Source organism: Neltuma alba, unplaced genomic scaffold (assembly GCF_004799145.2).
Source record: "Neltuma alba isolate B1F8T4 unplaced genomic scaffold, ASM479914v2 tig00013498_pilon, whole genome shotgun sequence".
In the NCBI taxonomy this organism is placed as follows: Eukaryota; Viridiplantae; Streptophyta; class Magnoliopsida; order Fabales; family Fabaceae; genus Neltuma; species Neltuma alba.
Window position 1 is genome coordinate 120204 of NW_021637724.1, and position 25124 is coordinate 145327.

Below are 25124 nucleotides of genomic sequence, written 5' to 3' on the forward strand. Positions count from 1 at the left end.
CAGAATGATAAGTGAGTAATTATTATTTGTTAGATTATTCTGTTGTCACCGAAATTTTTTAATAATTATATTTCTTAATTATTTAGGACTTTGCAGCAATTCTTTCATCTATCCACAAGAAAACACAATACTACCTCTAATCCTATTTATAGAATTTCGTTTATAAACTATCAATGAAGCCTTGTGAACAGAATCTGAAGTAGTATATCTTATGCATTGCTTGTTCAAACGAAAAGTGCACAGAGTTATATTCGTGGGATCTGTGCCACACTAAGCTCCCGGAAACCGCGAAAACTAAATCGGAGGTTTTCAAAACTGTAAGTGTCGCGGGCATCCTCCTCTGTAAGTGATCTCCATTTCATGGTTTCTTCTTTACCAACACAAACAATCAAGAGACTGTGGTTAGTGGGGTCATTTATCATCGAAGCAGCAAAGGAAACTCGCCACCTTTATATTACGAGGTAAAAGGAGAAATCGGAGCAGAAAAGGGGTGGGAACTTAGTACTATCACAAATTTAAGCCCAGATTTCAATAACTCAGTATGTAGAGTAGCTTCGCCGAGCGTTCAGTAATATTTAGCATAAACGGGAAAACGTAATCTTTCTTCATTTTATTCTCCTTTTTCTTGCTCCCAGCAATAAAACTTCACAAGTCACTAGATTTGAGTTTCAAAAATCTGCCGATAGGAGACCATGATGTTTTGGAAACAGCGACAGCCTAACAACCAGCACCTGTACGAGTCTCTCTTCCACTAAACAAGAGCACAGCAGAGTCATCTTTGGCTGTAATATCAATCCCCTCTTTTATGTGCGTCACAAAAGTGGCAGCTTGACCAGCAATTCTGATAAGGTTCCAAACACCAAGATTCCTCATTTCCTCCTTCTCAATCTTCCCATCCCACAACTACTGCTCGTATAAATAGATTGGCCCGCAACCATTATAAGATTTTGAAGCTTTGGCAATTGGATAATCGTCCGAACCCAGATCGAATTTACCATAAGTATTTGCCGCTCTGTATTGGCTCTCGTATACAGAAAGGATCAGAAGAATTGTGATCCCAACAGATAAGGAGATGAAGCAGCCCATAAATTGGTGCAACTTGAAATAGTAATGAAGGCGACTTTCCAAATGATTTGATCATTCAGATGGGATTTCGGGATCGTTACGTGGGTTTTCGGATTCCAGGTCAAAGTCGCTTTTTGGGTAGGGCTTCGGACTCCCGTATCCAAATGAGAAACTATTCATAGTACTCCGCATCTCAATTTCAACTGTCAAGCCAATTACAGAGTGCAGGATGGAACGAGTATTGAAAGATCTAACTTAGAAACGTCTGACGAATTCGAAGGACCCCAACGTGGAAGCTCCAAGTATACCGAGATTCTGATTGGACCGACCAAGATCGAAGTCGACAGAGAGAGAGAGAGGGCACGCATATATAAATCAGACTCTCAGCGATAAGTTTTGCAGTGTGTGAGTGTGACTCTGGAAGACGTGCGCCGCTGCAACTAAGAAACATGATGTCCAAATTCCGGGGATCTGCATTTCAACTTTCAATACTCGGGAAAAAAATTTCTGCCCAAAAAAAGACAGCCAGGAAAAAACTTTCTCACATTTCAGAACCCAAATCCACCGCTTCCACTTCCAGAATTTGTTTGTTGGCAACTAACTGAAGCCCGTAATTTTTTTGGACAGAGGACTTTGTTCATATACAAACTACAAGATCCTCATTTTCATAGAAGATTGAAGAAGGCACCCCTCTTTCATTCAATTCCTCAAGTTGTATGAAGTAATCATATCCTCCAATCTACATTAAACGTGATAGCTGGTCGATATATGCATGTTAACATAAAATATGAAGGTGCGTATCTAACAGTTTTGATTTTTTTTCCCCTTATTATCATGTCATACTCATAAGTTGATCGCAGACTTATTTATAGCAACTGCTGTTAATTCTTAAAAAAAAAAAAAATTAAAGCTAGTCATTGTAAAGAGATACTGATTCTCTAAACAAATGACGGATTCAAAAGGAGGCAAAGGTGCTTGCCCCTCATGATTCTCACCATTCTTTGTGAATATTAAAGTATTTATAATCTTATTTTTTAAAAAAAAATGCTGAAATTAATTTTGGCCTTGCAATTTAATTTGTTGTAAATTCCAGTTCCGGCCCTAATTATCTGCTGCTTCCTGCACCCCTCGCTATTCTTAGCGAGGGCAAAATGGATCCTCTTTTATTGCAGTAGGATCCAATCATAAGAAAGAGTAGCAATGAATAAGATGGTGATTGACAAATTTTGTAAGTCTTGTTGACACACAAATACTAAGGAATAAGACAGTTTGAATGTTGCTGGACGTGCTAGTGAAGAAGGTAGATTAAACAGTATAAATTTACTAAAAAGAAGTAAAGGAAGCCTAAAGAAAGTACTTAATAAAGTTACCAGACAAGACATTTTAATTAAAAATTTATTTCAAGACTTGATTATTGACAGACTATAATTCAACGTGTAATTGATGCTGCAAAACCCACCGGATATACAAGGTTTATTATTATAGCGTTCATACACAAATGCAAGTACACGCAAGACCAAATGATGAAAAACAAACATTCCGAAACAATATAATGAAGAAGCATGTGGATTGTAGAACCACATTTATTTTGTGGTTGGATCGCTTCCAGGCGTGGAATATTATATGTACAAAATGCTTCACCTTCATTATACAAAGTTCTTTTCTTTTCTTTTGAATGAATCAAGCTAAGTTTACAAATGCATAACACAGCTTATCCCGGCCGGTTAAGCTCATTCAATTGATAAACTAGAGGTGACACATATAACATGAAAGCAACTGTGGGTTGGACTCTTCAATCATCACTTCAAGCAGACTTAAGCTTATCCAAGTTATAAATTTCCTGCAAGTTAAATAAACTTTGATTAGCTAGGTATACATATATATGTAGAAGGCACGAACAAAGGAATTAACGAGTATTATTATGTCCCCAAGTACTACAATACAATACAATATAGAAGCTTACTAAGATGCAGTGGACTTCGTGGAGAAAAGGCCCGAGTAAAGAAACCAACTCCTGCATCCCACCCTTTAGGGTATCATAGTCTTCATCTTTTGACTTGAGCAGATCCACAAAGGTTTGGCTATCTGGCACTAGTTTTAGAGCCACCTGCAATACATAGCATTTTTGAGTTATATCTCAATTGGATTTTGACCTTCAGAAAGAAACAATAGCAAATGAATGCTGATTTATCTAAGAACGATGCTATAACGCTCTTAATGTGAAGTTCTAAATATATGAGAGGTACACTCGTAAGATCAATAGTTATGATTAAAACTCGAGACAGGTTACCAGGAAAAAAAAAAAAAAACTACGTTGTTAGAAAGAGCAGGTGGTCTATATAGATTTGTACTTTGAAAGCAGCAGACGAAATCCAACCATGCCATGGTTTCAGAGTGTTATCATAACACTCTTCCACTACTTCCTCCATATTCTTCTCCCCATATTCTGCTACGCTCTGCAATAACGCCAACGCGAAATCCAGGGATCTGCACCGTCAAAAATATGGACATATCATGCATATGTGACAGCACAATAATATTAATCTGTTCTAAATATTTCATGAAAAATTACTAAGGTCAGGTGAAAATATAAAAGGGGTATGAAAAGGTTTGACCTAGTGAGCCAAACAAAGGCTTTACTGCAGCTGGGCCCCTTTTTGGCGTTGCCTAGGCTTGTCTCTGTTCTCAATATCTCAACCAAGTTTGAGTTCACGGAGGGATTTGATTCATACGCCACTTCCAATCTCTACAATTAATATTGAAAGATAAGCAAATGTGCAAGTATACATGATGCGTTAGCTTAAAAACTGACAGTTAATCTAATAGCCTCATGCCAAAGAAACGGGGAAAACGAAAGTAATTAGAAAACCAAAATCATATGGATCATAAGAGGAGTGTGTTTGAGCCCTCAGAATAAGAGAAGCATGTTAATTAGTATCTATTCGTTAAGACCTTGATGTTTTGAGAAACGTCTTGTCTGAGAACAGTCATGGTTGGCCCTATCTTATCTGCAAAAGAGCATCAATCAATCATGCAAGATGTGTTAGGAGTGGCGTCACTTTCGTGGCTGAAGCTTTGGAACATAAAAGTAGAGATGGGTGGTAATTGGTGGTCAGTAACAGTAACTCACCCAGAACTTGCAAGACTAGGTAACATAGAGATAAAAAAGGCTCGGTGGCGACGAAGGCTGTATCGCCATTATTATCTCCAGGTTTGGCTATAACAATCATCGACAGCTCCCCAATGGCACACCTTATCTCCGACTTCTGCTCCATCTTACTTCATCCTTCCATACCTCTCCCTAATATATATACACACACAGACACATAGTGAGCGAGGGCAGGAGGGCTGGGGGGGAGAGAGAACTCCTAGAAATTTAAAAAACGAGCTCTTTCGTGTAGTGAGAGTCTTGCAATTGCCACCTGTTGAATTTTTTGAAAACATCCAATAACATGGCGTCCCCACCCCCACCCCCACCCTCACCCTCCTTCTTTGTTTAATAATAGGGACAATGTGCTACCACGACCAAAAATTTTGGGGGGGGGGGGGACAAAGAAAATACAATGGGCTATGATACTTGCTGTAGAAACCATTGATGGTGACATTATATATTTGACCTTGGAGTTATCTTTTCTATACATATTTGTACAGATCCTTCTTTTATAAAATATGATCTCCATAGATCTATCTGGTGTAGGTCCCATTCGCTCAAAAATTCAATAGGCAACAGAATCTATCTAGCCCTTTCATCGTCTCAGTCTTTCCTCAACCAGTTTGCCTTGTTATATCAAGTCGGTATCTTGACCTCCCCCCCCCCCCCAATATAACATATATAGTAGAAATTATACAATTTTTTTTTTTTAAGAAGTTGATGTAAATCGCTATGAAATCATAACTTATCCTGTATATATAATGGTTTTTATGATGTTTTGTGGAGAAAAACTAAGACATCATGCATGGGTTTTGGAATAAATTCAAGATATATATATAGACATCCGATCTTACAATTCAATTTTTTTTGTCTGTCGCGCTTAATGTGTGGCTTGGATGACTGGGCTGAGCTAGTTTTATATCAAGTTTATACAAGGCCGATGAACACTGGTACTAATTGCTATTGGGAAAGGGAAAAGAATAATCTCGAGTGATAAAATTTTGGTTGAGATCGAAAGGCTTAAGGAGCATGTGACAAATACAATCGGTACTGATCACATGAATAGGATTTTTTTAAGCAGCAAATTGATGCTGTCTGGGAAACGATGGGGCACTGGATAAGCTTTAAAACGAGAGAGTGGCATGGAAGACAGAAACATTGAGATTTTCGAGTGCGAGGTTGCTGGAGAGGGAGGAAATGTACTGTTGTGTTGGGGCATCATGTGTATGACTCCTATTGGACGGCAAGCCTCAGGACGAACGGCATCCATATGTACTCCTCTTCACTTCATTTTTCTATACTTGTCTTTCCGTACGCAGGAATCCTGACCATGTGTGCCACAAATAATGCCATTTATTTTTATCAGTTACTTGTTCCACTACGAACACGATATGTAGCATTTCAAAAATTTTAACTTTGCATCACCCTACAATCATCGAGTCCAACCCCATTCATTCATTCATTTATTTATCCTCATCCATTCGTCCTTATCAACGATCTCTCGTATTTAATATTAGTTCATACCTATCAGCTATCAGCTTCCTGTTTCTCTCCCTCTTATAGGAGAAACTAGGGGAAGGCCGGTGTTCCTTCCTTTCTTGAAATATTCCAAGGCAAATAGTTGAGAATTGTAAAAGAGTGGGGCCAGCATTGTTACATCCCAGAAACTTACATACAGAAGCAAACACTAACACGCGCACATATAGCAAATGGGACTGCTTCCAATTAAAAAGTGGCTCACATACATGCATCACATAGATAATAGGTGTGTGTGTGTGTGTGTGAACGTTCGAGATTCTTTCGGATTTTTTCCCAACCAGTTCATTTGCCACCTGCTCCTATTCATATGAAGATGCATGACCCGCTCAAACTACCATTATTCACTTAATGAAATTCACCTTTTTTATATTAATATTAATCCATATTCTGTAGAGAACAAGGTAACTACTTGAGACTATCTCAAATAGAAAAATGGAATTGAATAGATACATGTCAAAGGTTAAAACCTTTGTAAAATTTGCGTTTTGAAAGAGACAAAAAGAGCATAGTGATCGACGTGTTTCATACCTAGGCATGAGATAGATGCGCGAGTTTTGTGGGTAACTTTTTACTCGAATTATTTGAAAAAATAAAAAAAAGAAGACATACTTTTAAAGAAGAAGAAGAAGAAATGAGTACTGGCTTGGCCGAACTTGAATGGGAAGCAATTGTTTAACGATTAGAAAAGAAGCGAGTAGCTGCTAGCTTGGCGTTTGTACCGTTTTGGGTGCTGAGGTGTGATGCGAAGTTCTCGGATCGAATGGGTAAAACACTGTTACTTAAAAAGGAAATTATACTTTATTTTTGTCGGCAGATTACCCAACGCATTTAAATAGTGTCTTCGCCTTCGGGTCCCATTCGGTGCTCATCAGATCTAATCTGAGCGGTCCAAATTTAATACTATTAAATAATTATTTTTAAATAAAAAAATTATATTTTTAAATAATGATAATTAAGAGATTATTTTTATTTTTTATTCTATACCTATTAAAATAATTATTTTTAAAAAATAAAAATAAATCTGGACGGTCCAGATCTGATGAGCACCCAATGTAAATCCCTTCACCTCCACTGTTTTCTACCTTTTTTTTCTTCTTAAATCTACTTGTTTTGCAGTGCGTTGCCATTCTTAATTAGAGTACATTTGTCCCTGTGGTAATTACAATTACACAAAAAGATAGTTTTAAGCCTTCATTTTCCACGAACTTATGCTCATGCATCTCTGTTAGGAGTGTTGCATACTTGCATTTTTAATCTTTTTATTTGTAATATATACTTGATTCCAATTAAAAGTTATCAGTGAAACTTTTCTTTAATTTGGGTAAAAAAATAACATTTAATTTTGGGGAATCTAATTCAGACAAATTATAAATACAGGAATCAGCAAGACAGAAACAAGAGAATATGGGCCTACAAAATGGCAGTATAGGCTTACGTACTCAGTCTCAGTCTTGGGGGTACCACGCGCATGTGTGCTGTTTGCCTGTTTATGTGCGGCAACACCCCTTCCTGTTGTAATGGCTGCTGCTTGTTGAAAGATTCCATTGCTTATCCTTGATTGCTATCTCCCTTTTTCGTCATATGAACAGAGTTTCGAAGGGTCACCAACTCAGAAATTTACTTGCAAGAATATTCATAAATTATCAACTAACAATCTTTTCCATATGTAATACCTAAAGCCACATCCGAGGCAGATCCAGCTGGATTCCGGACATTTTGCCATTGCATGGTTAGGTCTCAACTCTTTAACTTAAAATATAATACTCCTCCGGTCCTAATATAGGACCCAATTCTTGAGTTGGTTTTGGTCCTAAATATAAGAGCCATTTCTCATATTTATCAATTTTCAAATTCCCCTAAATATCCTCAACCATAATCAAGTAAAAGGCTAAAGGGGGTATATTAGAAAGATGATATGGTTGGAAAAATGTGTCACTTTTTTATAATTAACTAACTTACCTAACTTCCTTAATCTAATCAAATTAGTTAAATGGGTCTTATATTAAGGACCGGAAGAGTAACTTTTTTTTCACTATGCCCTCAAATTTTAACCAACCAATCGCTAGTTTTACTGGATGCTCCACCCCGTGACCACGTTATGTTTGCACCTTCATCACTAATCTCTGTAACTTCCTGGCATCACGGTCATGTATGGTTCTGCTCGAAATTTGATGAGCTGCACGTTATCAATTTACAATATTGTAACCGCCCTAAATTCATTAGTTAAATAACATGATGACAGAAAATTATGTTATATTTAATGATTGCGAGTAGATGCGTACAACAGGGACACTTGGAACATGATGTAAAGTCTGGAATCGTATGTCGGGAGTAGGCATGATGTTAACCAAAAGACAGGGGAAGCTATTTTTTTATAAATTAAATATACAGTGAGGAAACAGAATGGTGCTTCTTTGTGACTGCGATGCATGGATGTATTGCTTGCCCCAAATGGAAATCCTCATCAAGGAAAACAGATTCGAAGACGAATATGATAAGTAAATTAATTAGGATGAGCTGCAATAATGTGGCTTGGCTTCGCGCCTTCCTACCTCCAAATGCTTTTCTCGAGCTCCAACAAGAATTTGCGGTGCCAGATTTTGAACAGGAAGACTCGTTCTGGCAGTTTAGCAGCAAAATTTCAAGGGTGGAAACCCACAGTTCGTGCATTGGCATTAGAGGGACAGGGAAGAGAGAAATGGAAAGCATGGCGGAGCGACTATGGATGGTGCGGTGTAGTACCTGAGTTACTACCACATCCTTCCTTTCCTTGGACGAAACAGTCCCACATTTCTACGTTGCCTTTCATGAACCTAACACTCACAGGTTGAACTGATTGCTTGCGCCTCAATGTGTCCCCCACGAGTTTCTCCTCTCCGGTCCCCATGAAGGCAAAGAGGTTTTATCCCCATTCTCCACCATATTCAACTTACCTTTCCCTCCCTCTTCCCCTGAATCCTGCGCTCTATATGTTCCTAGTTCAATGCTTGTTTTCTTTCCCACAGGATGTTGGATCCCTGAAAGCATAACATATAAAGTGATCATCCGGATCCGGAGTGTTTATAATGGAGGTTGTTAATGATACGGCAAAGATAACGAGTATTCTCTGGTGTTTTACTGGCCAAGGGCGTGTTTGAATTAAATCAAACCATGATTTAAAATAGCTTCTGAAAAATATATTTTGGAAGTATATGGTAAACTTGCTAAAATTATTTTGAGAGTCTAAGCCATGGTTTGGCCCAAAACGTTGCCGAATACCCTACATTTTTATGAAGTCATGGTTTAGCTCCAAAACTATGATTAGACCCACCTAAATCATGGTTTCATGAAAAACCAAAAAAATATTGCTTTTTGAAAATGTGGTTCTTTTTTTTTTTACATTGTAATACTATTTTGGGTCCTTAATATAAGAGCTAGTTAACTAATTTGAGTATATTAAGGAAATTAGTTAAGTTAGTGATTTGTAATAAGTATGTGTTGTCTTTCCTAAAATACTCTTTTGAATCATATGTATTAGCTAGAAGTATCATTTGATAAAATATTTAACATATACAACTACTATAAAGACTATTTTAAAAAATAGATAAATAAAATAGATTAAAATTTTATATTTAAAACCAAATTGAATATCAAAATAGCTCTTATATTAAATATTGGAGGCAGTATGTTGTTAAAAAAACTAGTTGTGAAAAAATATTATGGGATTTCATGTTTAAAATCTTTAAGACAAAATAATATTTTTCTATTAGCAAAAGAAATAATCATTTTCTAAAAACATATTTAATCTTATATTTTATAAATACATATACACATATTAATTATTTATTAATTATATTTTTATATATTATTTATTATGTTGGTAAAAAATATAGTGTTAACAAATTTATTACTTCAAATAAAAATATATTATTATGTAATTATCATATTAACTTATGTCTTTTTTAATGAAGAATAGATTTTATAAAAAAAAAGTGATTTTAATAAAGTAAAACTGTTTAGATAGTTGTTATCAAAAATACTTTTTAAATACAAATTACCAAAAAAGACATAAGTTAGTATGATAATTATAAAGATCTAATTAATTAATTAGAATATATTAAGAATATTAACTGAATTAACTAGTATGATATATTTTTTTAAACATCATAAACATCTTTTTTGATTCTATTTCTTTTCCCCTAACTTGATTACTATTGAAGGAATATCAATACGGTTAATTTAAAAAAAATTAATAATTATATAGAATAGTTCTTACATTTATTACCAACATTAACTCTCCAATTAAGTTCATAATGAATAATATATAAAAAATATTATTAGTTAATTGTTAATATGTATATAAATATTTATAAAATATAAGATTAATATGTGTTTCAGAAAAATAAATATTCCTTCCTAACAGAAAAATCAAATGTGGAGTGAAAGAGGAGAGCCGGTCAAAAAATGAAAAGAATGAGAAAAGAGAAAGAAGGAGAAAGGCGTTTGACCAATGAAGAAAAAATCGGACCGGACCAGCCGATTCAACTAGAAAACTGATGAACCAGTCTCTGATCCGGTCTAGTTCAGGAAAAAAACCGACACTATTCAAACCGGGAAAAAACCGGATAACCAGGCAATTAAGATGGGTTGCCCGGTTTAATGATTTCAATCTTCCGCCTTCAAGAATCAACATCATTTTATGTTTTAAAAGATTTTAAACACAGTGAATATTTGGAGAAAAAGTTGAAAGAAAGAAGAGAAACTCTAAATCTCTCCGCTAGTCTGTCTAGAATGCTAGGCCTCATTTGTGTTCGTCGCTGCTAAGTCACGATTGTGACATCTCACTCTTCACCTCTTGCTTCATCACTGTCATTTGCACTCCATGGTTGTCAGTATTATTTATCTTCATCTCAGTATTCGACTCACAACTCAGCTCATGTTGTTGATGGAAGATAAGGAGAAAGAGAGTGGGAGAGAGAGACTGTGATTAAAGGTAAGGACAAAGAGAGAAGAGAGAGGAGGCTCGGTGAGAGAGGAGATGAGATCGGCACTCAAGTGTAGAGCAGTAAAACAAAAGGCATGTGGTGCGTGATTTGATGGATCCGTGTGACAGGAGAGAAGGAGTGGGAAAGAAAACAAAAAACTGAAAACTTGAAAAAGCAAACCAAGCCACGTGAATGAGGACGGAAGATGTGAAATAAAAGTAAAAAAATAAAACAGAAAAAATTTTAATGTACGAAGAGGAGAGAGAATTAAAAGGAAAAAATAAATAAATAAATTAAATATTGATTTTTTGGGGCTAAAATAGGAATATTTTTACACATTTAAATTAAATTAAATTATTTTAATTATTACCGGTTTGACCCGATCTAACCTATTAACCCTTAACCCAATGTCTCAATCGGTTTACTGACTGGTTCGGTTTTTTATTCCTTGCGTCTCATACTATCAGTCTAACACCCATAATAATTACCCCAAGCACCAGTTTTTAATCTCTAAAAGTGAAATACTTTTGACTTTTCCAAAAGCCCAAACCATGGTTTTCCAAAAATTTGAAGTGATTGGATAGTTTTGGACCCAAATCATGGTTTTGGGTCTAAAAGTATTTTTTAATGCTTTGCCAAACACCCTCTTAGTGGTGGCTCTTCCCTTGATAACAAAAAAGCATTTGAAATATCACTTTTACACGCGTATTCCTTGTTGTGCAGAAACAGTTGAAAGCAATAGGGGAGCTTTTTGATCGCTATCCGCTGGCAGCTGGGAGTATGTGTTGTTATTTTTTGTGATTGTGCCTTATGTGTGATAATGCGTCAGTGTGGAGAATTGTGTTTGAGATCTGTGTCTTTTGTGGCCGTGATGCTCAAGGCTTATGGCGCCCAAAAAGGGAAACATCCAGACCTGCATTCCGATCTTTCCGCACACAAACGCTCGCGTGTTCAATTGAATATTTTCCATTATTCAATTAACGAAAATTCCGTCTCAAACTGCATTACTTTTTAGTTCCTTTAAGGCCCTGTGCACTGCGGCAAATAACGTAATTTTGACAAGAGGTTAAATTTCTAGGGAGGAGTGGTCAAGGGGTGACGGTTGCAACAAATGACCTAACCAAGAAAAGTGCTTCGGAAAAGTAAGAATCATGGGCCGTAAGTGAATAGATGACATCATTTTGTTTCAGAATGTTGAGTTACAGATCAAAGCCACTAACTGGGCCAATTATACGAATCATTCATGGGTGATATGATTATTTGAGTGATGAGGCCCGGCCCATTAGTGGGTTGCCGAGTGGGCTAGCAGGCACGCAGTCAGAGACTAGGCCCAGGCCATATTCCCCTTGCATGGGCGTGGTTTAAGTAATCAGAGCCGCCATTACCCAATAACAATGCCGGACCTCTCTGATGTAAATTGAGCTGCAAGTCCCTGTACCATACGAGACGTCTCTGCTCTTCGGTGGAGAATGAAATGTCTAAAATATGGATGCCAAAGTCACTTCGCCGCAAGGCTGCATTACTTCGCCAAGTCGAGGTTCTTCTACGCTGAAGAGATTAATTTGGCGTGATTAAACGGGGGAAAAAAAAACATTTTATCAGTCTCATTTTTGAACGTTGAAGCTTTACCGGTCGGTTTTATAGCAACGTCAAGAATCGTCTACCTTTAACCATAACTTTCAAACGTTCAAAAATGACTATGTCAATCGAGTTTATGGCGGCAACATTCAAAACCAAAGGCGTAATATCGTGTTTAATCAGTGCCCAGTGCCTCCGTATCTACAGTCGATTAAAGGCTATGCCTGCTGCAGAGCTCTTGAGCATTTCTCCTCTTCCTCTGTTTGCTGCTACCTATTGAATTTTGCTTCTTTCTGCTGTTCTGCTTCTCTATTTTTCGCAGGAATTCAGTAAGGCTTGTTCATACACAGACAGTAGTACTATATCTTTTGAGGGGGTAGAGGCATACAGGACCAATTGATGGAAAGCCCATTTTGAAACAATGGAGAAGTATGGGTGCGGACCAAATTTATTTTGTGTTAGAATCGCTTCAATGTGGAATGTTATATGTACATACTGCAACACATTCATTATACGAAATTATCTTCTTTTATTTTGAATAGATCAAGCTAAGTTTACAGATGCATAATATAGCTCATCCAGGTCACAAGCTAGAGGAGATATAATACACATAACGTGAATGAAAATGTGGGTCGGATTCTTCAATCTCAACTTCAGGTTGACTTAATCTTAGCCAATTTATAAACTTCCTGCAAGATAAGTAGGCATTGATTAGCCAGGTATACATATATATGTAGAAGAGACAAACAAAGGAATCAGTATGTTAATTATTTCCCCAAGTAGTACAATACAAATACAATATAAAAGCTTACTAAAATGCAGTGGACATCGTGGAGAAAAGGCCCAAGTAGAGAAACCAATTCCTGCATTTCCTCCTTTACTGTATCATAGTCTTCATCCTTTGACTTGAGCAGATCTACAAAAGTTCTGCTATCTGGCACTAGCTTTAGAGCCACCTGCAAAATATGCATGTATACTCTTGTATAGTCGCAATAGGATTTTGAACTTCAGAAAGCAACAGCAGCAGAAGAATGTTGCTTTATCTGTCACTAATGCTACACGCTCTTAAGGTGAAGTTCCAAATGAATGAGAGACACTTGTGAGGTCAATAACGAAATTAAACTCGAGATAGGTTACCATAAACCCCCAGAAAAAAACTACTGTTGGTAGAAGGGAAGAACAAGTGGTCCATATATATGCGTACTCTGAAAGCAGCAGATGAAATCCATCCATGCCAGGGTTTCAAAGTGTTATTATAACACTCTGTCACTATTTCCTCCATATTCCTCCCCCCATCTCCAGCTACGCTTTGCAATAACGCCAACGCGAAATCCAGGGATCTGCACCGATCGACAAAATTTGCACATATCAGTATCATATTCAATTACAATAACAATTAATCTGGTCTAAATATTTCATGGAAAATTACTAAGGTCAGGTAAAAAGCAGAAAAAAGGTATGACCGGTTTGACCTAGTGAGCCAAACAAAGGCATTACTGCAGCTGGGCCCCTTCTTCTTTGCTTTGCCTAGGCTTGCCTCTACTTTCAATATCTCAACCAAGTTTGAGTTCACGGAGGGATTTGATTTATGCACCCTTCCAATCTCTGCGATTAATCTTAAATGATAAGCAAATGTGCAGGTATATATGATGCGTTAGCTGAAAAACTGACAATCTAACAGCCTCATGCCGAAGGAAGGGGGAGCACAAAAGTAATTAGAAAAGCAAAATCATGGATCATAAGATAAGAAGAAGCAAGTTAATTAGTATATGTTAAGACCTTGACGTTTTGAGAAATGTCTCGTGTGAGAACAGCCATGGTTGGCCCTATCTTATCTGCAAGAGAGCATCAATCAATCATGCAAGATGCGTTAGGTGTGGGTCACTATCATGACTGAAACTTATTGGAATAACATATGGCGAGAGAGGCGTTAGCTGGTGGTCAGAACCAATAACTCACCCAGAACTTGTAGGACCAAGTAGCACAGAGATAGAAAAGACTCGGCGGAGATGAAGGCTGAATCAGCATTATTATCTCCAGGTTTGGCTATAATAACCATCGACAACTCCTCAATGGCACACCTTATCTCCGACTTCTGCTCCATCTTTATTTGTAACCATTCCCTTCCTCTGCCTGATATAGATACACACACACACACGTAGATACATAGGGAGGGAGGGAGAGCCTGCTCCTACAATTTTAAAAACGAGCTCTTTCATGTTGTGAGAGTCTTTCAAGGCCACCTATTGAATTGTTCGAAAACATCAAGACATCCAGTAATATTGTGTCTACCCCCCATCCCCCAATTCTCTCAATATGTGTTTAATATTTCTACGTCTCTGTGTGTTCTTGCATATAAAAAATAACTCCTCTTGTCTAAAATTTTAAATTGATCTTTCAATTTTTACCCTGTTAAATACTATTCCATGCCTTATTAGATTGCATGGTTTAAGAAAACAATTAAAATTAATTAAAAGCAATTAATATGTAGTAAGTGCAGTTGTTTTCCAAATATACCTCAATATATAAATAGATAAATGTGAAAGAGTAATAATAACATAAATAAATAAAGAAAATGTATTAAATATATTAAATTAGGAGTAAAATAGTTAATACTGTATTAAATGATCAGACAAACTCAAAGAAAATCTTATAAAAAGAGACAAACCCATTCAAAAAATTGAATCTTATAATAAGAGACGGAAGGAGTAGATGTCACTTGTAAATTTTTACTCATAATCTTTTACATACTTTTTTAATAAATAAAAATATGATTAATAAATATATATCTTACACATTTTTTTTGCTTTTAATTGATATTTTGAATGTGTGAGTTTAATAATTGTTTGTTATAATAAAGAACAGAGCGAGAGAGTATTTCCTTCCATATTTAACGATCACACGAAGAGGAGTTTTTTTTTTTTTTTGCCCCCTTTTAAGGTAGTAAATTGAGTAATGCTGTCTGGGAAACGACGAGCTTTGAAAAGAGATCAGGGGCGTGGGAAGACAGAAACATTGAGATTTTCAAGGGCGAAGCTGCTGGAGAGGGAGGAAATGCACAGATTTGTTGGGGAACCATGTCAATGTGTGACCCTCCCATTGGACGGCAAATCTCAGGACAAGCGGCATCCGTATGTCTTCTTCATGACTTTGTTTTTCTATTCTCTTGTTTTCCCGGACGCAGGAATTCCTGTTTAAAAATCAACTGTTTGTGCCACGATAATGCCCATTTATTTATACATGCCTCCCCAATTTTTATGTCAGCGACTTGTTACGTTCCCCCCTGTGAACACCACATGTAGCATTTCAAAAATTTTAACCTTCCATCGCCCTCCTATTATCCATCGAGTCCAGTGATCTCTCGTATTTAATTCACACCTGTTAGCTATCAGGTTCCTGTTTCTCTCCTCCCTCAAAACCCGGTATACTCCTTCCTTCCTTTCTTGGGGGTGTTTGGGAGCTATAAGAAGTATTTTTAAAAATATATTTTTATAAATTGAGATAAATTTTTTTATATATTTATTTCGTATACCGTAAAATTACTTTTAGAATTATGATTTGCTTCTCATCTAAACACTTTTTCTCAAATTAGGATGTCTTGTCAATTTATTACAAAAATGAAAACAATATCCCGACGCAAATATTGAAAATTGGAAAAGAGTGGGGCCAGCACTGTTGCATCCGGAAACTTACAGAAGCAAGCATTGACATATAGAATATAGGATTGCCTCCAATCCAAAAAGGTGAGGCCATGTGCATCACACAAACAACAGGTGTGTGCGAGGACTTCCAATTCAAGATCTCCTTTCGGACTTTTTTCCCTAGTTTATTTGGCAGTGCACCTCCTCCTACTCCCATGAAGATGCATGGTCCCCTCAAACTACCAATATTCACCTAATAAAGTTTACCTCTTTTTTATATTTATATTCATCCATATCCCGTAGAGAATAATGTAACTATTTCAAATAGAAGGGATGGAATGGACGGAGCGTGAATAAATGCCAAAGGTTTAAACCTTTTTAAAATCTGCGTTTTGAAAGATAAAATAGCAAAGTGATCTGATGAGCTTCATACTTAACTACGATCGAGGTAGATGCAGGTTTTTTGGGTAAATTTTTTCCCTTTAACATTGCTCTTTTTAAAAATGCGTTCACTTTGTGAATGGAGATGAGCAAAACTGTTCCGTATTGCTACATTATTATTATTTCCTATATCTTGTGTGTTTGTCCTGCCTTACTTTTAACCGAAGAAAACAAAGAAAGAAAGAAAGAATGGAAGTTACTGGCCTAGTGGCCTGGCTGAACCTGATTGAGAAGCAGTTGTTTAATAATGATTAAAAAACTAAGCTTTGGGCCCCAAAAAACAGAGACTAGCTGCCTTGGCATTTGCACCGTTGTGTGCGCTTTTGAGTTTGATGCGTGATGCGAAGTTCTCGGATCGAATTGCCAAAACGGTGACTTAACTTGAACGTGCACGCTGAGTCATCCTATTGAGAACATGAAGATTTAATTTAGATGGTTGATATCTAATTTGTCTTTTTATTTTTATTTTTAAATAGAAAATTATTTTCCAAACAAAATAATAATTAAAATATTATCTTTATTTTAGATTTTATATTCATTAAAATAATAAAAACAAAAAATAAATTAAATTTAGACTTTTCAAATTAGATCTGAATGATTCGGATATGGTAAGTTTGAAATGCTCATAAGAAAACCATTTTGGTAACTTAGCAAAGAAATTACACTTTATTTTTATTTGGAGAATACCATTTAGAAATTACCCAGTCGGATTTTAAGGGAAAATTGAGAATAAATCTCCTATTAAAAATTTAATTGGCAAATGAGACCTAAGGATTTTGTACAACTTAGCTTTTTTTGTGTACAACTTAACTTCCTTTGTGTGTAATATATCTTTCATTGTGTGCAATAATCTTCTTTTATGTAACGTGCAGCTCAATTTACTTTTGTGCAAATGAAATTCTCTTATATGCAAGTCATCTTCCCTATATGTAAACTAATTCTTTATATCCAAGTAATGTTCTGTGCAAACTATTTTTCTTTTGTGCAACTCATCTTTTTTTGTGTGCAATTAATCTTCCTTTATGCAATCAATCATCTTAAATCCTATTTGCCAATTAAAGTGACAATGAGAGATTTATCTCTAATTTTCCCGGATTTTAATAGTGTCTTCGTCGCCAGTTTTTTTAAATGTCTTCAACCTACTTTATTTCCAGTGTGTTATCGTTCTTAGTTAATGTAATCATTTTCTTTTTTATCAGAGTAAATTTGGTTGTGTTGTAATGTACAACTGCGGAAAACGATAGTTTTGTTCCTTAAGTGTATATTATACTACTACCTCCGGTCCTTATTATAAGACCCCGTTTGACTTTTTATTTGGTCATAATTATAAGACCCCAATCCATTTTGTCTCTCATATTTATGCATTTTTTTCCAAGATAATCCTTCTAATAATGATAGTTCTAGCCAATATACTTAATTAGCAAGGATATTTTAGGAATGACAACACTTATTTATTACAAATAACTAACTTAACTTACTTCCTTAATCTCTTCAAATAAGTCAACTGGATCTTATAATTAGGACCGGAGGTAGTACTACTTTATTCTGTCCACTGGCTTTATCTTTTTAAATCTTAAAACAGAAACAAAAGTTTCTTCTTTCTTTTTTCACTGTCCATTAACTTAACGGAAAAGACTTTCAAGTAAAGCTAATTGGAGAAGGAGGGAAAGGGGGGGAAGGGAAAAGACGAGTTTACTCTACTCTCCCATTATCTTGGGGGTACCACGTGCATGCATATGTTGTTATTCCGGCAAGATCCGTTTTCTTTTCTTTTGTTTTGTTTTGTTTTTTCCTTTTTCCTTTCTGCACTATTTGACAATTGACAGGACGTAATTTTCCAGGTGGAAACGTGTTATAACACATAGTACTCACAATATAGTATACGACTATGGGTGGTTTTTAGAAAATTAATTTAGTTGAAAATATAAGTTATTTAAGAAGTAATTAATAGTTATTTATCAATTTTAATATTTTATTCCTATAATTAATGTTTAAATGTAACTCTTTGTATTTTCTCTTTTTTTTTTTAACAAGTTCATTTAATATAGGTAAAGTTGAAAAACATTTTTAATACGAGGCAGAGATTTAACAAGTTAACTATCATTTTTTTTTAATTTTGATGAATTAGTTAAAATAACTAATTAACTATATCACATCACCTTGATTCCTTACTTTCAGTAACATGGTGATAGAACATGTTATACGTAATGACTGCGAGTACATGTAGAGACTTTCTGGAATCATGATTATAAGTTTTTATAAGTATATTTTATATAAGTTGAGAAAAAACTCTTTTTATATGATTAAAAAACTGCTTATAAAATTTCAAACCACCTCGTGTAAACAGCCCGGTAAAAAATTGAGACACATGAACATGAAGTTAAAGCCAAAAATGGAGTAATCGAAGATGTTGAAAGCAGGCTCGACGTCAGCCAAAAGACAGATAAATGTATTTTTTTTTTCCGTATAAATAATTGAGGAAACAGGATAACTAGATTCCGCAAACTTGAATAGAGAGGGAAACTTTAGAATCGGGTTCGGCATGGATCTATTCCTTGCCCCGAGTTGGAATCCTCATCACGGAAAACAGATTCGAAGACTAATATGACAAGTAACTCAATTAGGACGAGCTCCAATAACATGGCTTCGCGCCTTCATTCCTACCTCCAAATGCTGCGTGGAGTTACACGGGCATGGCATCTCTGGCTCAAAACACTGCTTTCCTCGCGAGCTCCAACAAGACTTTGCAGCACCAGATTTTGAACAAGAAGACGCATTCTGGCAATTTAGCAGTAAAATTTCAAGGATGGAAACCCACATTTGGTGCCTTGGCATTAGAGGCACAGCCGAGAGAGAAAGGGAAAGCATGGTTTAGCGACGATGGATCGTGCGGTGTAGTCCCTGAGTTCTTGCCACATCCTTCCTTGGAGGAAATTGTGCAAGATTTCTACGTCGCCGTTCATGAATCAAACACTCAGAGGTTGAAAGAACTGCTCGCGCCTCAATGTGTCTTCCAGGATTTGCTCTTCTACGGTCCTCATGAAGGCGACGAGGTTTATCTCCCTTCTTCACCGGCCATATTCAACTTCTCTTTCCCTCTTCCCCTGAATCCTACGCTCAATGTGTTCCTAATTCAATGCTCGTTTTCTTTCCTACAGGATGTCATCAAATTTTTTTTGGCAGCCAGGGAAGCCATGGGTAAAAATATCCATATTTTTATCGAAGACATCAAGAGCGAACATCTTACTGTCACCGTGCGTTTGCACCTAAGTATACCTCGTTTTAGACCCTTTTTTTCCCCCCAATTTTCTCTATAATTATTATCTATCATCGACCCTTGTTTTGTTTGTCTCTGCCAACATTAATCTGGATATTTGAGATCATCAATTGAAAGCTTGAAATTGATCGGAATTATATGATACTCCTCCGGCCCTTAATATAAGACCCATTTAACTAATTTGATTAAATTAATGAAGTTAGGTAAGTTAGTCAATTATAAGAAACGTGACACATTTTTCCTAAAACACCATAATCATCTTTCTTAATACCTTCTCTCCCTCTTCTACTTGATTATGGTTGAGGGAGTATCCATAGGGGTAATTTAGAGAAAATTAATAAATATGAGAAATTGGTCTTATATTTAGGACCAAAATCAACTCAAAAATTGGATCCTATATTAAGAACCGGAGGAGTATTATAATGGGATCAGTGGGCTTGGTTAATTGCAGGGTGGAAAGATTACAAGATACCCTTCACCAGTGGGTTCAGATACTTCACATTTGAAAAAGATGAAGGAAGACCGGTGATTAGGTAGGTGTTGGATCAGTGAAATCATGGTATATAACAATATAGCATATCAACTCATCCAGAACCGCATTGCTTATAATTGCGGTTGTTAATGATGCAGCAAGATAACGGGCGTGGAGGAGCTTCCTGTAAAACCGGCTGAACTATCACTGGTATTTTACTACTTATTGTTGGCGCTTAGCTTCCGTTCATAAAAAAAGCATTTGAAATATCACTGACGCGTATCCCTGTTGTGCAGAAACTGTTGAAAGCAATAGGGGCGCTCTTTGATCGCTATCCACTAGCAGCTGAGAGTATGTGTCTTTTGTTGTAATTCTCCCATACCCATAAATATATATACATATAAGTATGTTTTAGGGTTGAGAATTCTATTTTAGATCGATGCGTATGTTTTGTCTTGTGGCAGTGATGCTCAAGGCGTATGGCGCCGAAGAAGGGAAACACCCAGACGTGCATTTCGATCTTTTCGCACACAAACGCTGATGAATGATCTCGAGGACCCTTGTGGCCAGCCCTCTGCTATTAATATATAATAACTACGTAGACGGAATTAATGTCTTCTTTTTTTTTCCTTGTTTGCCAACGAGATTAATTTATTCCCTTTGAGTTAAATATTTTCCATTATTCAATCAACGAAAATTCCGTCTCAAACTTTATTACTACCTCCGGTCCTAATTATAAGACCCGGTTGACTAATTTGGAGAGATTAATGAATTTAGTTAAGTTAATTATTTGTCATGAATATGTGTTGTCTTTCCTAAAATATCCTTACTAATCAAGTGCATTGGCTAGAACTACTATTGTTAGAATGACTATCTTGAAAAAAGTGGATAAATATGAGAGATAAAGTGGATTGGGCTCTTATATTTAGGACCAAAATAAAAGTCAAACATAATCTTATAATTAGGACCGGAGGTAGTACTTTAGTTTCTCTTATATGTCTCATGCACGGTGACCAGTCACATGATTTTGACAAGAGATTCTCATTAATAAAATCAATATAGGAAAATGGACTTGAATAAATTTTAAAGAGGGAAGCTAATCGCTGAACTAATAAAAGTGCTTTGTTTTTTGGCCGTAAGTGAATAGATGACATCATTTTATTTCGAAATGTTGAGTTACAGATAAAAGCTACTCACTTATCCCGGCCATCGGTTATGAATGTTCCCATATGCATGGTTTAAGTAATCAGAACTGTTACCTACCATGTGAGATGTCTTTGGTGCTCTTTACTGCTTCAGTTTTTTTTTTTTTAATCCTTTGCTCTATACTGCTACAGGTGCATCAAAACACTCAATTGTTAATTACTTGAAGATCCGCCGTATAGTGTGTGTGTGTGTGTGTGACATTACGTGGCAGTAGCAGTAGAATGTGTCTCTCCTCTTTGTAGTTAATAAATGAAGAATATATGGAGTAACTTATTTTATTTTTAAAAAAAAAGGTTAATATAGTAAGGGGCAATTAAAATCTAATGACTGGCATGACGTCGAGAAATTAAGGAGGACATGAGATTAACTAGGCATGGCAATCTTCCCCAATCTCTTGTTAAACTGAAGTAATCGGGAATTGATCGTCGTCGTGGAAGGGCATCACCATGGACATGGAGTACTCCAACTCCTGCGGAAATGCCATCATAGGACTTGGAGGTTGCCACGCCAACGCCGACGACGTCGTAACATCGGGACAGAAAACATCTCGAACCACTCCATCCTCATCAAACAAGCCCTCCAACTCATGTCCCGAAAAATTATGACCCGGCTCTTGCTGAGGAAGCCCCTCTATGGGATCATGATCGCGATCTGCGTCTGGATCAGACGGTGGTCGAGTCTCGTCGTTCTGGGCTTCAACGCTTTCGGGTGTCACAGGATTGGATGATCCATTCATGGGCTGGTGATTGAATTCTTGGTGAGAGGTGGTGTTTTGGTTAAAAAACTTGGCGAACAAAAGGGCCATGTCGATCTGGGAGCCACCGGATTCGGGGTCAGAATTAGGTGTGTGCTGAGAACAAGAAATGACACTGACGGAAAGGCGTGAGGTTTGAGTGGGGTGGCGAGAGGGCTTAGCGGGGCGGGATTTGCGAGGAGCCCCGCCGACGGGGACATTGCGGAGAGAACCGCCTTTGGTCCAGTAGCGGCGACAGGATTTACAGAAGTATCTGGGCTGGGAGGAGCTGTAGTTGTTGAAGTAACAGAACTTGGTGTTGGAGGAGGCACAGCGAGGGCAAGAGGGAGCTAAGTCGATGTTGGGTTTGAGCCACCCAGCTGAAGACTGCATTATTGCCAATGCAGGGTCTACCTTGCGGAGAAGGAGATCATCAGTTGATAGGGAATTAACTAAGCATGTGTGGAGGGAAGGGATATATATACACATATATGTGTGGGCGCATGGAGAGTTGATGAGAGGAAGGCGCTCAAGAGAAGGAAGGTTGGTGTTCATGTTTTGGGGGCGTCCTGTTTCAGAGGCGGACTGGACTGCCCCTCTCTCTTCTTCATTATTCATTAATGTCTCGTTCTGATTCTCATGTCCAAAAGGCAAAACTTGTTTATTTTTAATTCCCAAATTACTCATGTGCACGACGGCTCAACATCTGATAACTTTGCATGCATGTGAATCGCAAATAGTCCACCTGCTACATGTTTCTTGGCAATTATTGTTAATTGCATGGTTCTTTTATATATGACTGTGTATATATAAATCCAAGAATAATTAAGAAGCCAAATATATAATTGTTAGTTGGCAAAAATATATATAACTGTTTTCTTTTTTGCCAACCAAATATATAATTGTTGTACTGTTAACTTCCTGTTAACTGTTAGCTTTTCTATCTACTTTTCATTCCCTGCGTGTATTGTTAGAATTAAGAAAATTCTTGAATCTCATCACTTTTGTTGTAAAATTTAATAATGTTTTAATCTTACCGCTATTTAACATATCCATATATATATAGATACATAGTTTTTAAAAAAATAATAGCTGCAGAATCATAATTAAATTAAGAACAAAAATTATGCTATGACTATGGACAAAAAAATACTTTCTACGTCGCAGGCGAAGAGTATTTGTTACTCGTATTATTAGTGGTGGAGGACGGGTGCACGTATATATACATATGGGTGGAGAAGTTTGAAGTTTGAACGTACAGCTAGCATCAAGTGGGCGCGAACCACGAGACATGATTGGAACAGGAAGCGTTGTTTGGTGGGTATTAGAGGGATGATGAGCTGAATCCCATAACCAAGCCAAAGATTGCTCGATCTCTTCCGCCACAAGTTATATAACCATCGTCATCCTCCCAAATTGATGTTTACCCTTCGTTGCCATCTTCTAATCTAATAATACAATGAATGGTTATGGCGTTTCAGCAATACTGATATCCCTGGTGTGAGTGTCTCCTCATCTATATCAATTGCTCTTGGATGCTATGCAACTTTAAAAATAAAGGCTTCATGGGCTTATATCATCAAGAGCCTCAATTAATTAATCTGCCACTGGAGGCAGGGTTGGGGTTTGTATACCAGGAAGCTGATGGGCGCAATTAACTGGCAATAAGCCTTTTCTTTCACTATATACGTTTCAAATAAAGTGATCGAGTTCTTGGATTAATTGCAGAGACGTGCAAAAAGAACCGAGTTTGTGGAGAATGCACGTGGGTGTGCGGGAATGGAGGCACGTGACCACGTGCTCCTTTTATTTTATACGCATGCCTGATCACAATCATATCATATCTTCCTTCCTTTCCCCTCCCTCTTCCCCCACTAGCTACTAGCTACTGCTTCTCTCGTTTTTAATATAAGTCTTGTTTAACTAATTCAATTAGATTAAGAAAGTTTGGTAAGTTAGTTAATTATAAAAAATATGACATATTTTTCATAAAATACTATAATCACTTTCTTTAATATTCTCTCCCTATCCTACTTGATTATGATTGAGAGAATATCAATAAGATAATTTTAAAAAAATTGATAAATATAAAAATAAGTCTTATATTCAGGACTAAGATTAACTCAACAATTAGTTCTATATCAAAGATCGGAGGAGTACTAGCCAGGGCAAATGAAATCGTTAGTGCATGTGCGTTTCTTTTGTTTCGTCCATTTTCACCACGACCACTGTTTCCTTTTAAAAATGGTACTCCTCCAATCTTTAATATAGGACCCAATTAGTAAGTTGGTTTTGGTTCTAAATATAAGACCCATTTATCATATTTATTAATTTTCTCTAAATTATCCCTATAGATATTCCCTTAACTATAGTCAAGTAGAAGATGGAGAGGGGATATTAAGAAAGATGATTATGGTGTTTTAGGAAAAATGTGTCACTTTTCTCATAATTAACTAACTTCCTTAATCTAATCAAATTAGTCAAATGGGTCTTATATTAAAGACCGAATGAGTACTTCACTATAATTCATGAATAAGCCATCCATCGCTAGAGCCGGGAATCAGGGCCGGCCCTTCAGGGCTGGCGGGCTTAAAAAGGCCGGCCCTCCAGGGCTGAAATTTTAAAAATACCCCAATTTGCTAAGCCCGGCCCTTAAGCTACAGGGCCAGGGTCAGCCCGCGGGCTTTTGGCCCGTTTAAGAAAAAATGCTATTTTTTATATTTATCATATTTTTTTATAAAAATATAAAAATAAACCAATGAAATTATTAATAAAAGACATAAATATGAATAAAATTAAGTCACAAATATAAAATATTATCATATATAAATATTCATCAATATCTAAGAACATCTAAAACATTCATTAACAAAATAATAACATCTAAAAGTTTTATCTATAATGCAATTGTGTAATAAATAAACATTATCATTAATCTTTTGAAACTTCATCATCACTATAATTAATTATTTTTCTTCATAAGTATGCTTTTCTTTCGTAACAAAAAATCAAGTTTTTCTTCTTTATAAGAATTTTATTTTTACATTTTGCAATATA

General features: G+C 36.4%; 1 protein-coding gene, 1 long non-coding RNA gene and 1 pseudogene across 2 annotated transcripts; 1 reads left to right on the forward strand and 2 right to left on the reverse strand.

The window, feature by feature from the left end:
- Nucleotides 1-2869: 2869 nt before the first annotated feature.
- On the reverse strand, nt 2870-4358 carry LOC114737799 (glycolipid transfer protein 3-like; annotated as a pseudogene).
- An 8430-nt stretch (nt 4359-12788) lies between these two features.
- LOC114737800 (glycolipid transfer protein 3-like) lies at nt 12789-14509 on the reverse strand. The gene is made up of 7 exons (XM_028925774.1): nt 14257-14509; nt 14077-14132; nt 13969-13979; nt 13770-13892; nt 13502-13637; nt 13110-13253; nt 12789-12986 (listed from the first exon to the last, which is right to left on the reverse strand). The coding sequence occupies exons 1-7, from the start codon at nt 14399-14401 to the stop codon at nt 12951-12953; spliced, it is 651 nt and encodes a 216-aa protein (XP_028781607.1). The 5' UTR covers nt 14402-14509; the 3' UTR covers nt 12789-12950.
- Nucleotides 14510-20427: 5918 nt separating this feature from the next.
- Nucleotides 20428-20825, forward strand: LOC114737801 (uncharacterized). Its single transcript, XR_003739467.1, has 2 exons — nt 20428-20479; nt 20593-20825. It is a non-coding gene; the product is annotated as an uncharacterized LOC114737801 (long non-coding RNA).
- The last annotated feature ends 4299 nt before the right edge of the window (nt 20826-25124 follow it).

Coding starts and splice junctions, on each gene's coding strand:
- LOC114737800 (XM_028925774.1), bottom strand. CDS start 14,401: ATGGAGCAGAAGTCGGAGATAAGGTGTGCCATTGAGGAGTTGTCGATG. Junction 14,133..14,256: donor CTTGGTCCTACAAGTTCTGG/GTGAGTTATTGG, acceptor GCTCTCTTGCAG/ATAAGATAGGGCCAACCATG. Junction 13,638..13,769: donor GCCTTTGTTTGGCTCACTAG/GTCAAACCGGTC, acceptor CGATCGGTGCAG/ATCCCTGGATTTCGCGTTGG.